Raw genomic sequence first — 14,944 nt, forward strand, 5'->3', positions numbered from 1 at the left:
AACGGGCAGCTGAGAATGAGATGCAAGAAGGTAGTCAGATAGATTTAAAATCTGAAGTGGATCGCCACTGCAATTGTCAAAGACTACCGAGTTGCGAGTCATCCAAATGGCCTTAATAATACATAGGAAGCGAAGCAGACACTTATCTGCAGAATCCGTGACCCTGTGAAAATAGGTAATAAAATCAGCAATCCAGCGTTGCAAACAAACAGCAGGGTTAGCTACAGAATTAATGCCAAGAGCCGACGCCAACCAAACATGTCTAGAAACAGTACAAGATCGAAAAAGATGATCTAAAGACTCCGACTGTGAATTGCAGAACACACAACAAGTACTAACCTGGATGCCTCTAATAGAGATATTTTCTAAAGAGGGAAGGATATTATGTACTATACGCCAAACAAGGAGAGGGAACTTAGAAGAACAGCGAAAACCCCAGAGAACTTTCCAAGGAAAGGCAGAGTAAAAAGAGGGAGAGCAGGAAAAGGAAGTCTGTGACAACAGAAACTCATATCCTGAGCGGACCGTGTAGACTCCATCTTCCGTGTATTTCCAGTATAGGAAATCATCTATCTCAATATGAGGGGGTTCCATAGCAAGAATAGCCTTGGCACACGGAGACTGAAACCAACGATAAACAGAGAAAGGATTCCAATTACCTGAAGTATTGAGCAAGCCACAAAGAGTTGATGTTTCTGCTGCAGAATAAAGTCTCACAGAGGGGGTGTGGCCATTCACCCACGGACTGGTAAGCAGATCTACAGCTGAACCGTTACCAATTTTTCAAGCAAAACCAGGAGAAAAAGCATTAGCCACACGACATAACCCGGACCAAAAAAACGAAGGATTGGAGACCTTTGATTTTGAGGCAGGAATAGGTAGATCTTTCCGGTACTTGGGAGTCATAAACTTTGATAATAACCCAGATGGATGATGATGTATCCTCCAGAAATTCTTCATAAGGGATGCCTGACTTAGCAAAGAGACAGATTTAAACCCGAGGCCACCACTCTCAAGAGGAAGCTGCAGAGAGTCTCGAGAGAGCCAGTGAATAGATTTATGACGAACATCCTTGCGCCACCATAAAGCCGCAATCAGAGAATCAAGCTTCTTACAAATTCCAATCGGAAAAGGAATAGAAGCCATTAGAAACCGTAGCGAGGCCAAATAACAGAGTTGATAATAATCAGCTTACAAGGCTGGCTGAGGTGGAGAGAGGACCAAGCAACAATACGAGATGTCAGTTTATCCAACAAAGGATGAAAAGCTAAGGACCTCTTAGAAGGAAGATCTACCGGGACACCCAAATAATTCCCAAAGCAATCAGATGTTCGCATCTTCAGAATGGATGCCATATGGGACTTGAAATCAGTCGGAGCATTAGGACTGAATTTAATAAAAGACTTATCCAAATTTATCATCTGGCCCGAAGCGAGTTCAAACTTCCGAAACAAATCCCTAAGAGTCTCAAACGAAGAAGGATTTGCTTTGCAGCAAATGAAGGCATCATCAGCATAAAAAAGATGCGTGATAGGTGGAGCATATCGAGAAATCTTGAGTCCATGTAAGGTGCCAGTCTTTTCAGCTGAGCGCAACTGGCACGATAAAATCTCCATACACATAATAAACAAGTAAGGTGAGAGAGGATCACCTTGCCTAAGACCACAAGAAGGTCTGAATGTAGCAGAGGGCTCGCCATTGATAATGATATTATAAGTGACAGTCGATATGCATTCCCAAATAATATTTTGCCAGAAAATTGGGAAACCGAATTTCTTCATGATTGCAATAAGAAAAGTCCAAGAAACACGATCAAAAGCTTTATGCATATCAAGCTTCAGAGCGGCATAAGAAACTGATCCTCTCTTTGTCTTATTAAGGTAATGCATAATCTCATGCGTAATAAGACAACCGTCCGACATAAGCCGAGAAGGAACAAAGGCTTGCTGAGAATCCGAAACAATGGATGAAATAACAAGCTTGAGGCGATTAACAAGGCACTTGGAAGCAATACGGTAAATAACATTGCAGAGACTGATAGGACGATACTGAGAAATCAACTCCGGCTTCTCAACCTTAGGGATAAGAATAACATGTGTATGATTCCATTCTTTCAGCATGACACCCGAGTTAAGGAATCGAAGAAGAGCCAGAGTAACCAACTGACCTATCTGAGGCCAAAACATCTGGAAAAATTTGGGAGTAATCCCATCAGGCCCAGGTGATTTGGACCCATCGATACCATTGAGAGCATGTATAATATCAGATTCCGTAAAAGGAGCAGATAACAGCAGGCAGTCCTCAGGACTAAGCATCGGAAGATCAAGCGACTCCAGCAAAGGGGCAACAAACCCTCGAGGTGAACCAGGATCAAGAGGAGGTGTTGCACATAGGAGATCTCGAAAGAAAGATGTAATTTCTAACGAAATCTGTTTTGGAGTAAACAGCCATTCACCAGAGGTAGAAAGTAAAGCAAGAATACGCTGGTGAGAATAACGTTGTTTAACACGGGAATACAAGAACCGCGATGAGAGGCCATCTAGAACCTCAGATTTCAGTTTTGCCCGTTGTAACCAATAAGCATGTTGAGTCTGAATCAGTTGAAGCTGTGCAGAACGGATTTGTTGAAAAGAGGTTGCTGACTGAACATCGACAATCCCAGAACTAGAACATTGAGTTTGATCTTGTATCTCAGACCAATTAATACCATGAGACAACCGATGATGAATAACCCATTGCATGATAGAAAAACGGACCGCGGCAAGCCGGCGAGACAAAACATACATAGGAGAGCCAGCAATCGATAATTGCCAGGCACAAGCTACTAACTGGGCAATTTCAGGTGAGTTGAAGCACCAGTTATCAAGCCGGTAAGGGCGTCTACACGCCTTTGAAGGAGGGAAAAACTTTAGGATAATAGGAGCATGGTCTGAAACAAGAATAGGAAGATGCATAACAGATGCATCAGGGAAAAGGTGAAGCCAGTCATTGTTGGCATAAGCACGGTCGAGACGTTCCATAATTAACTGACCATCATGGCGATTATTTAACCAAGTAAACTTTGGGCCAAAGAAAGGGACATCAAGCAAAGAATTGTCAAGTCTCCAGGTTGTGAAGTCCTGTTGACCGCGAATGTCACATGATCCACCTAATTTATCGAAATGCATCTCTACCTGATTAAAATCACCAATAATTAAAAAAGGAGACAGACTAGAAATCAAAGCAGAAATAGAGGACCATAAAGCTAGACGCAACTCAAACGATGGTTCACCATATATAAACATCACATACATATCAGGTTTTGTACATACATGAGTTACTGGTAAACATAATTTACACAAAATAAAGTGGGGGTGGATACTAATAGGGCTAAGTACAACTGAGTCATCCCAACGCAAAATAAGACCCCCACTATGCCCAACTGAGTCAATGCCACAAAAATGAGGGAGTCCAAGATGGGCCGTCTTCGAAGCAGCAGCAGATAAAGATGACATAGTCTCTTGCAAAAACAAAATTGACGGATGATATTGACGGATACACCAAAATATAAACGGAATTGTAGGATCATCCATCTCTCCTAATCCCCTACAATTCCAGGCAAAAGTAGTCATTGGAAAACGGGTGGCGCATTATGGTCCACCACCAGACCTTCAGCTAGCAAGTCTTCAACGCTGAAAACAGGGAAACAAGAAACCGGTAAGGAATAAGAAACAAAACGAAAAAGAAAAAGCTCATCTGGTCGAGCGCGTTTGGGAGGAAGCTGATCATAATCATCAACCGAAACCGAACTGAAAAGACGCTTAGAACCAGACCTCAAAATAGCATCAAACTTGTTAGGAAACGCAGGAAACAAAAAGGAAAAAGGTGGAATACGAGACGGATATAATACCAATTCCGGAGAAATGGATACCAAATCCTCCGTACATTCCAAATAAAAAAACGAAGATCTATTAGTATGTTTAAAAGACGCACGACTGGAGGAGTTGAAACCAACTTTTACCTTACGTTTATAAACCAAAGCTAAAGACCTCGACACAGGTTCCACAAGGTCAAAAGTAACATCAGAAACAGGAGCGATCGAGTCACGAAAAAGGCAGCCCACATCTATAATTTGAGAAGGCAGAGCGGGTTCACGAAGGCCTAGCAAAGGTGACTCGTCCATAACATCTTCAGGAACGTGCATTCGGAACGCCGGAGAAGGTGGCTGAGCAGAGACCACAGGTGGAACAAAACGAGAAGAAGAAGGAGGATCAAAAGCAGCTTGTCCACGCAGCACCGGGAAAGACTCCAGAAGAACTTCTCGGGATAAATCTTCATGTACTTGGAGGTCCGGAGGAGCTGATGACGAAGGACCAGCCTCATCTGGTGCGTCTTCATCGGAACTGGAGAACGAAAAAACAGGGGAAGCTCCCTCTGAATCCATCACCACCGGGTCCCCATCCTCCGTAAGATCAATATTAGTATTTAAGTACTTATATCTTGGTGGAAGACCCATGATCTCCGTAGAATAAAAAGGAGTATTGGGTGTCCCATGAAGAACCACCAAACCACGCGCCGCAAGAGAGTCAATCCGGGCACGGATAGCACGAGCTCCGGCTACCTTGCTCGTAGGACAGAAGGAAATCATATGACCCACCTGGCCACAAGTCTTGCAAAATCTAAACACCCCTTCATAAGAAAAAGAAATCCATTGATGTTCAACCTCATTAAGCGCCAAATAGCACCCGGGAATCAAAGGCTTTGACAGGTCGATCCAAACTTTAACCCGTACAAAATTTCGTGGAGGTAACAAAGACGGGTACGATTCCTCTTCACATACATCACCAACATGGGAAAGCAAGAACGCTGCGACCGAGGTATTCATCAGATGAAAAGGCAAATGCTTCACCCGGATCCAAATAGGAACGATATGGAAGAAGAGGTTGTCTGCGGTTGAAGTAGCTGAAATAGGGCGGAAAACGAGCAGGCTTCCATCCAAATTAACTGTTTGACGCTGACGGAAATAATCGTAGTCTTGCTTGGAAGAGAACGAGAAAAGATAATAAGGCTCAAAACGACGGATAGAAACCGTACCATTCAACTTCCACTTCGCCTGGACAATCTGCAAAATACGCACAATTTCGAAGTACCTCTGATCCTGCAACTTCCCCAAAAGAGTGAGAGATGCATCAATATCCGTGAAGTCAACACACAAATGAGGAGGTAGCTGTAAACATGCTCCAGCTCTGCAAGGAGGCGAAACAGAGGACGAAGAAGAAGCCATTAAAACTGAGAAAAGCAAAAGGTTAAACAAGGGACGGAGGAGGAGAAAGAAGAAGCTGGGGAAAATTATAAAGACGGTGGTAGAAACATGTAGGTTAACACGTGGTATAGGTAGAAGAAAGAGCTGACACGTATAAATAAGAAGGAGAAAAGAGGTGGCAGGAAAAGAAGGAAAGGAAAACAGGGTAGGAAAGAGGCGGAAGAAAGGTGTAAGAAGGGATAAGCTTGATAAAACCAAAGTCAGGCGACAAAATAAGAACTCTTTTTTTGAGAGAAAAACTCTAGAAAGATATCGTTCTACTGGAAGGAAGTAGACGAAACTGGTCGACTGAATGTAGATGCAATTACACAGGAGACAAGGAGTCGAAGTTGTCATAAACACAATAAACATTGTACCATAATCTCCTATCTTTTGATCTGAGCCTCGAATCACAAATCTTCCACGACGTCTTTTTCTTACAATTATAACAGTGACGTCGCCAAAGGGGGTGCAGTGGGTGCGACTGCATCCCCTCTGGTTTCAGAAATAAATAATATTAAGTACAGTGATGAATCAAATTAATGTTAAGGGTCTGGTGGCAAGTCCCTTGTATTTAGATTGAATGATCCAAGGTTCAATTCTCCTAGTGGGAAGTTTTTTTTAGCTTTTGCAATTACTGGCGTCATTAATACCATGCCATATTTAAATCCTTTTGCTGTGTCAAATTTTCGTCAATAACTAGTTAACTACTCTATACCATATTAAATGCATTAATTACCTTGAAAAATTCATATAAAATACTTCGTTTTTTACTAAGCATATTTATTAGTTGAATCCTTTGAATTGAGTTGTTTTAGAATTATATATATACTTCCAAAGTTTATGTTTTGCTTCGTTTATTTTATTTTATAAGTCGTTTTAGTATACATATTATAAAACAAAAAGAGGGTATATATTACTATAATTTGAATAAATTACAACTCGTCAATTTAATAACTTTATATGAAGTATTTAAAATATATATATAGGTATTTAAGTTCCGGTTAACTTTGTTTTGGATCAAACACAATATTGCTCAAAACGATGAGATATATATAAATTTTACGCCTAAATGGAGCACCGTTGTCGGAGAGTTAAATTTCATCTACACGTGACATCTTTTGGTTATTAACTTTCTGCACCCCCATGATCTAAATCCTAGATACGCCACTGAATTATAAGCAATAATCTCACCAGGAATCGACATGATAACCTTCGGAATTTTACCATTTCTACTATGAACAACCGAAAGAACATGACATGGGTACTTAAAAAGAGCATTTTGATAACTAATTCCCCTGCCCATTTTTGGAAACTTGAATGCCAATTCATCAAGGTCAATCCAACACTTGAAAACCCATGTCGAATAATCCCTCTCCATCTCGAAAAGCTCGTAATAATGCAATCCTTCCATTGTGAACACACTATATAACCGCCCTTTAGACTGACCGAAATATTCACAGCTATATTGCTCTTTCCTTGGAATTTCGGGAATTTGGTTAATCAATTCCTTCTCGATTTCAAAATACACTCCTCTTGGGGTTCTTCTCGTCCAATGAATCACCCCATTGCAGTATATTGCTTTACTGAAGTCTACATCACGAGGAGCGGAAAATTCACGAGTTTTTGAGAGTCTCCAAAGCTTTATATTTGATGAATATGTTGCTATTCTGCATTTATCCTCTGATTTTTCAATGCAAATTATCTTGTAATGTATCGACTTTTTTGGATCAAATGCAAGACTGTAATAAGTAGAGCTATACGGAGAAAAGGGGATTTCGAGGTTTTTATTCAGTACTTGATTCGGGCAGTTAGGAATGAGTTGTGATTTTCCCGTCGTTGGATTGAAAACATAAAGTTTTTGGCCATGACAAGTGAGCAATAGTCCATTACAAGATTGTATAATTTTGATGCTTCGGAAATTTAAGAAATGTATTGCCGTGGCTAATGAGTGACTTTTCTGTAAGGGAATGTACTCGATAAGATTTTCGTCATTTTCATTTTGATGTTGAGGGACTAGGAAAAGGCCGGAAAGAGAAGGAGGGTGACGAAGGGTATACCTTGATAGAAAATGATGGTCGGATATCAAAGAACGCCACTGTTTCGCGACTAACTTGAAGCCCGTGAGTTGCTTTGTAGTTAACGGAAGTAGAATTTCGGAAAGAATTCCGTCATTGTGGCCTATGATCTCGCCTGAGTTGGTTGAATTGAATTCCGCGGAATTATCGTTGTTTTGGTGAAACATTTTGGAGACCCTTTACTTCCCTGCTTTTACAAAATGTCGATTAGGGGTTTTAAAGGGATCCAATTAAAGAGAATTTCCGCGTAATGAGAAAGTTAAGGACCAAGTCCTTTAAAAAATTACAAATAATTGTGAAATATTTATATGTTTAAAAGGTCTCACGAAGAAGAGAATTAGCCACTATGTAGAAAAAATAGTATACCTTCCTCCATTCTAATAAAGGAAAACAAAATAAACAAATAAACAATATTATATAAACCTTGAGATGCCCTATCCAAAAGCATATGGTTGAATAAAATGACATGTACATGTAAATAGAATAAAATTATGTTGTTGACCCTTGTTAATCAAGGCATGGACCATTCCTCAAATTAGCTTGTAAGAATTAATATATGATGCAAAGAAACCCTCCACTTTCTAATTATATTTTCCGTGTTTAATGGAGTTGGGTTGATCAAATAATGAAACATTCTTATCCACAGACAATTAAAATAAACGTTGACCTTAGCATATACGGAGTACTCCTTTTTTTTTTTTTTTTGAAATAATATACGGAGTACTCCTTAATTGTTTATTGATAATTTATTTAACAAATTATGTGGTTTTCAAAATTTACAAAGCCTGGACCACGAACCCTTCCAAAATTCACAAATCCTGTATGTAAGTAGTGGCGGATTTAGGGGGCTAGTCAGGGTGATCGCTCCCGCTCAATAATGGATATGCGAGAGTTTTGGTTTTGTGAAATTTTTTCGAGTTTGCCTTATGACATTACTAATTCGCATTCGCTGAACTTTTTCACCGCTATTGCATGTCCGTAAACCAAAAAAATCATGCTAACTCGATTCACGTCTAACTCAAGCCCGCTTTTGACCACCTCTAATTTCTAACTGAATGCATACAACATTGTGGTCTTAAGATTACGCAGAAGAGACCAAACCAAGCTTGTCACTGATTTTTTTACAAAGGCAGTTTGCTTAATGTGCTTTGTTAAAGAAACCACTAGTTAATTTACCCAAGTAACAACTTTTAATAACTACACTAGTTTTTATTCCCGTGAGAATCACGGGTGCATTTGACTCTAACTATGTAAACTCACTACTCATAAATGTAATCGTATTAATCTGGGATACGTTGATATCTTTGTTGCCTTGTGTTACATATAGTTGGATGTAAAAATGTGTGATTATATTTTGGTGAAAAGTAAAACAACATATTGATATTAATTTCACATGAATTAAGATATTAGATGGATAATTACCTGTAATAACATATACCTATAACCTCGAATTACTTATTTTAATAGTGAGAGTTGTGTTCAAAATTAACCATGTTAAGTGATAAGTGTTCGCTACGTGTAAAACTTATTTTTATCATAGACAGATGTTTTTTTATAGTATACTATACAAATATAGTTGTATAGACAAATAAATTTCATATTTTTCATACTATCTTATATAAATCTGAGAATAACACAATCTAAATTTACATTAACTACCATTATGTATTTATATAGTACACTTTTTATTTGCATACATTAGTTTAAAAAGACAATAACCATTAATTTTCAATTTTATTTAATGTTATTGATGATGTAAGTATGTCATTCTATTGCAATATCAACGGAAACACAAAATTAATAACTAAATAAGATTGTAAGTATTAGTTCAAACATAATAAAGATAAAAAGATAAAAAGTGAAATACTTTTTTTAGTTTCTATGTAGACTTTACCTACCAATATTTTTGAATAAAAATGAAAATTAGGATTATTATTATTATTATTATTATTATAGTGTTTATATAAGAAATTTTTATAGTTAGTTCTCGCATTATTTTCAACAATTTATTTGAGGGAAGAAGAAAGATTTTGTGAGTGAAGGGAATATAAAAAAAAATTATGGTAACATAAATACAAAGTATAATAATGTTGAGGGAAAACAAAAAGGTCATCCGATTAAATTAAAGAAATAAAGGTTAAATGAATAAGGTAGATTTTAAATAAACATTTATTTATTTATTTAAAAATTCCCTTTTTGTGTTTGCAACTAATATTTTGAAATTTTTTTTACTTTTTTGTATAAATTTTAAATAAATAAATAAATTTATAATTTTTAAGTACCATGATTTTGGAAAATAAAATGTTTTTATTAATTTAGTTTTTTGTGTGTGTGTTTGCACCTAATATTTTTGAAATTTTTCGTACTTATTTGTATAATTTTTAAATAAATAAATGAATTTGTAATTTTTAAGTAATACATTTTGAAAAATTAAGTTTAGCAATTACCAACGGTAAAGTATATAACTTTTTCGACCAAAATTTCATCATATGAAATCGGTTAAAAAGAAAATTACGAAAAACCTTAATCGATTCATTAACACGCTTAGTTACGAAAATTTTAATAAAAATGTAAATTTTAATTATAAAATATGAAACTTAGACGTGATTTATATATTTTACATTACTTTTTGATTTTTTTTAACTCATGAAATATTTATTGTACACAATTAATTTTGATATAGATATAATGTCATTTTTGTAAGGAATTTAATTAGTTAATTTATGTATAATGTGGAATGATTAGTTTAGTAATTTTACATGGTGATGAGGTGCATCATAATATGCCAGGAAAAAACCGTTTTTTTATTTATAGATTCATATAATTGACACTACAATATGTTTTTGATTCATTTATTAGAAACTATAATCAAATAACTGTTTTTATTTTTCCTTTATTTTAGTATTTATCTGTCTATTTTATTTATATTATTGAATAACGTGACTTTATAAAAGTTTACATGGAAGATTCTATATATTATCCATGTAGTACGATATACATTATTGACTTGCTACGTTATTAAAAAAATATGAAAATATAAGAATTTTTTTTTGTGCTCTAATGTGTGTTTGATGCAATAGATTTATTTAATTTCCCCCCTTTTTCTTTTATTAAATAACATGAAGGTGATGTGGGCTTGATAAAATGAACTTAGATATGGAGATGGTGACATATGGTATTTTTGTTTGTCTTTTATAATATTTATAGATGAGTTGAATTAGGGATATAATAGCCTTTTATTAAATATGTATAATCGTTTTATTTGTAAAACAGATTTACTTGAAACTTTCTCCATTCGATATTAATCTTAAGGATACATTCGATATGACTTGATTTGATCGAGGAGCCCAAAAGGTCAATAATTGGTCAAAATATTACATCTAATGAAAAAGCTTTCATTAGAAGAACCCATATATATATATATATATATATATATATATATATATATATATATATATATATATATATATATATATATATATATATATATATATATATATATATATATATATCTCTGTACAAAGTTGAGTTAAATCAGATTAACATGAGATTCAATGTTAATTAGGATTTGGAGTCAGTTTATGGGCTGTCTATTAAGGCCCTGTTTGACAAACAAATTTATGGTAGCAGATAACGTTAGTAAAATACGGTTGACATATTTTAGTATCAAGTTTGACCATCAAATTAAATTAGCAGAATTAGAAAATGCGTTTGGTAATTAGCAGATTATATGACAAATCTACCATTTTCATATATAAACCGAATATGCTATTACAATATGTTGATAATAACAACATAATCAAAAACAGTAGATTCTAACCAATATGCTATCTGAACATGCCATTAACCACACACTTAAAATTAGTTGATTGATTGGTCAATTTACTATTTAAGTCAGAATCTATTAATTTCATCTAATATGTTGTTGATAGCAAAATAACTAGGTGTTGTTAATGTACTAATTACACTATCAAATTAACAATTTGTAAACTTAACTAGACTCTAGAATACTCTAATTAATAAAATAATATAGTGCAAGTAATGGTCGAACCCAAGGGAAGATGCTTAAGACTAAAGACTCGATTTTAGACAATTAAACAACTACTAACCCAGATGCTAAAAACAATTTAAGAACTAACGACTAATTAAGACTCCACAATTACCTATAATCACAAACAATGAGTATAAACAATGATGAACATGTGGAAAGGCATAAAAGGAAGGGGATTGGTTGAAATTAGCATAAGAATAATAAAGGTGTGGACTTTTACTATTGTGACAATTTGACAAACACGTAGAACGCAAAAAATCAATATGTGAGAGAGTGGTGTAATTTTCCCTAAAGACTAACACAATAAGAAAGCATGAGTTCCTTCTTTCTTTCCTTCATTCACCCAATACATAACATGAGAGTTGTCAACCTACCAATCTAAGCCAACTAGTAGATTCTTTATTAAAAGGGTCTAAGTTGCTAAGCCACAAGAGAAACCCAAATAAGAGCACTAGGTACAAATGCTAGAATGTGTCTCAAACAATCTAAGCCAACAATTCAAGAACACACAAGTAATTTCCTACTCACAAAGGTTTGATTTCTAAGCCAAAATCAAACCCTTACAAGTTTACTTCCAAGAAATTCCACTTTACTAAGCCATAAAGAGAAACTATGCATTAATTAGATGAGTGACATGCAAGATTGGCCAAACCCAACATACAAACAGCTAATATGATAATCAAATGAAGGAAATTACAATAAAAGAGATAGGAAAGATTAAGAAATCCTCACAATGCTTTAAAATGTTGTCAATAGTTCAAATTACACCAAGAAGAAGAAGATTAGTTCCTCATAATTGTCTTACAACCCAAATATTGAAGAAATATTAACATAGAAATTGAAAGATTAAGTCTTGAAAAGCCAAAAGATTAACCCTAATACAATACTTAATTGGTGAAAGATGAGATCCCCCTCAACTTCAAAGACTTTAGCTATATATATGGCTGCACGACCTTCTAGGTTAAAACGCCATTTGGGCTCCAAAAGAAAGTTTAAGACGGATAAATGGGCTCAGGGGCACAGGAAACTGCAGGCTGCGGCCAGAGACGCAGGCTGCGTTAGTTGTACTGTAGGCCGCATGCTGCATTTTTTACTGGACTCTGCTGTTGATCTTCATCTTGTCTTGAACTCCCTTGGTCACTTCACTATTGTAATACTCCTGGGATGCGCGTTAGTGAAGGCAAAATGCTTTGGAAAGAACCCTTGTTGATCTGTAGGCCATGTACACAACCTTACAAGCTACCGTGATACTCCACTGAATCGAAGACATTATTCGGGTGGGGTACCCCCTTAAAGAGGTCCATTTATAGGCTTAAAATCTGACTAGTGTTTAATGGGATTGTATAATACCCGGCCCTTGTGGGACCCCTAGTTAGACCTTGGGACGCGTGAGAGGACCTTTAGACCGATAAGAGATCACTAGAGAGGGAAGGATAGCCTTACACTAGACCAAGTGGTGTTGCAGCGGATCGAGTGGGTCCACTCGGTCGAGTGAAGAGTATAGTCTACCGAGTGAGTCACTCGGCCGAGTAGAGAGTGAGTCCACTCAACCGAGTGGACTTGGCACTCGGTCGAGTGACACTGTTTCAAAATATGGGATTTAAATCCTCTTCTACCCTAACTCTAAAATCATTTCCACCTTCCTCCTTATATCTCCAAACTCTCTCCCTTCTCTCTAAACCCTCATAAACACCTACTACTTGGGACGGTTTCGGTCTAGATTCGAGTAGCTTGAGGAGATTCCTAAAAGATAAGTTAATCCTACTCGGTTTCAATAATATGATGTTGTAGTAAGTCTTACATAATTAGGGCATTTGCATTATAACATGTTTAGTGGTAATCACATCATCAAGAGGATGATTATGATATGTTGAGTGTGGTTCATGTATTGGGCATTATCATATATGTTGTAGGATTTGTTATTGTTGTTGTTGTTGTTGTTGTTGTTGTTGTTGTTGTTGTTGTTGTTGTTGTTGTTGTTGTTGTTGTTGTTGTTGTTGTTGTTGTTGTTGTTGTTGTTGTTGTTGTTGTTGTTGTTGTTGTTGTTGTTGTTTTGGAGACGTAAAACAGTTGGGAGACCGTCTTACGCTTAAGTCGCCTCTTGGAGTTTCCCACTCCAAGGGGGATGTGCATATTAATGGCTTGAGTTACGGAGGGACTCGTGTGGTTGAGACATGACGTCTGGCAGGGGATCCAGTTGGCTTCCGGACCCGATACGTCTTTGCGTGTCCCGTTACAAAGGTTTGTGTTGGTTGGTATATCTGGGCGTACCCCGGTACCAGTGTGGTTGTCGGCATGTCTGACCGTGTCCTGGTACCGTGATGATAGTGGTTTGATAGTGGTTCATTCATATTAGTAGTCATGTTGCATGTTCACACACTTGAGTCGTGTCACACCTTATTGGTTTATTGAAACTGATGTTTGTCTGTCTGTGTAATTGTCACCTATTTCCGGGGTGGCCTGTGTCGATCCATATGATATTTTAGATCATATTGGGAGCAGATTAAGTACAGGTCGTCTAGATAGCATGCGGGAGGCGGGACGAGCTCAATGACTCACGGGACGAGTATAGTTGTTTAGATGAGTATAGTAGTCATGGGTTGTATTTATTCATTGGTTAATGGTTTGTAATCACTAAACTTGCCATTTTTAATAAATGTTTTTTTTTATTGTATCTCCAATTCACCGCCTCGGGAAACCGAGAAGGTAACATCTCCCAATTACCCTGGCCGGGTAAGAAGGGGATGTTACAGATTGAAAGTACTAGTCATATCAACAAAGTGCACTTTCTTTTCTGGTTATCCATGCGAAATAACACCACAATTAAGCGTGCTTGGCTGAAAGTAGTCTTAGAAGAGTGACCTCCTAGGAAGGTTCCCGGGATGCACATAAGTGAGGATAAAATGCGCTAGAAAGAACCAGTGTTGATCTATGGGGCATGTACACAGCCTTGCAAGTTACCGTGTGTGACTGCTCCCGACCCAGAGTTTGTGTAACACCCCCATATACCAAAGTGTCTTACCAAGGACCACCTTAGCATATAAGGGCGCTACCATCTCAGTTACCCGAGGCAGTACGCATCATAGAAAACATAATGAAAAAACTTTTATTCAAACAACTTAAATGAAAAGGTTACAAGTCCAAAAAACTCCAATCGGTACAACCAAACACAAAAGTCATAAAACTAAACTCAGCTACAGCTAATGACGCAACAATTCATGACTCCACCCATCCATATCCCGCGAGCTATCTGAACATCGATCACCTACTAAGTCAACTGCTTACCATCCCCGAATAAATCACTACAGTTTTGAAAACATAAAACGGGGTCAATCAACTGTATACCCAAATTAAGCATACGCAACGGAAACAATTACAAACAACACAATCCACCAATACTTTGATTCCAACAATCGCCAATAACTGACTAGTCACTAGAATGTGTAGCCCTGCCAGGTTACCCATCGCAAAAATTAACCCACAAAGCTAGTGAGGACTGCAGCAGTACCACCTAAGCCCCCCTCATCGCAACGA

General features: G+C 36.9%; 1 protein-coding gene across 1 annotated transcript; it reads right to left on the reverse strand.

Moving 5' to 3' along the window:
* Positions 1–6,386: 6,386 nt before the first annotated feature.
* LOC141638277 (F-box protein At5g07610-like) lies at positions 6,387–7,526 on the reverse strand. Its single transcript, XM_074447684.1, has one exon. It carries the CDS (start codon positions 7,524–7,526, stop codon positions 6,387–6,389), a length of 1,140 nt encoding a protein of 379 aa, XP_074303785.1.
* Positions 7,527–14,944: the final 7,418 nt, after the last annotated feature.

Source organism: Silene latifolia, unplaced genomic scaffold, assembly GCF_048544455.1.
Source record: "Silene latifolia isolate original U9 population unplaced genomic scaffold, ASM4854445v1 scaffold_20.1, whole genome shotgun sequence".
NCBI lineage: Eukaryota > Viridiplantae > Streptophyta > Magnoliopsida > Caryophyllales > Caryophyllaceae > Silene > Silene latifolia.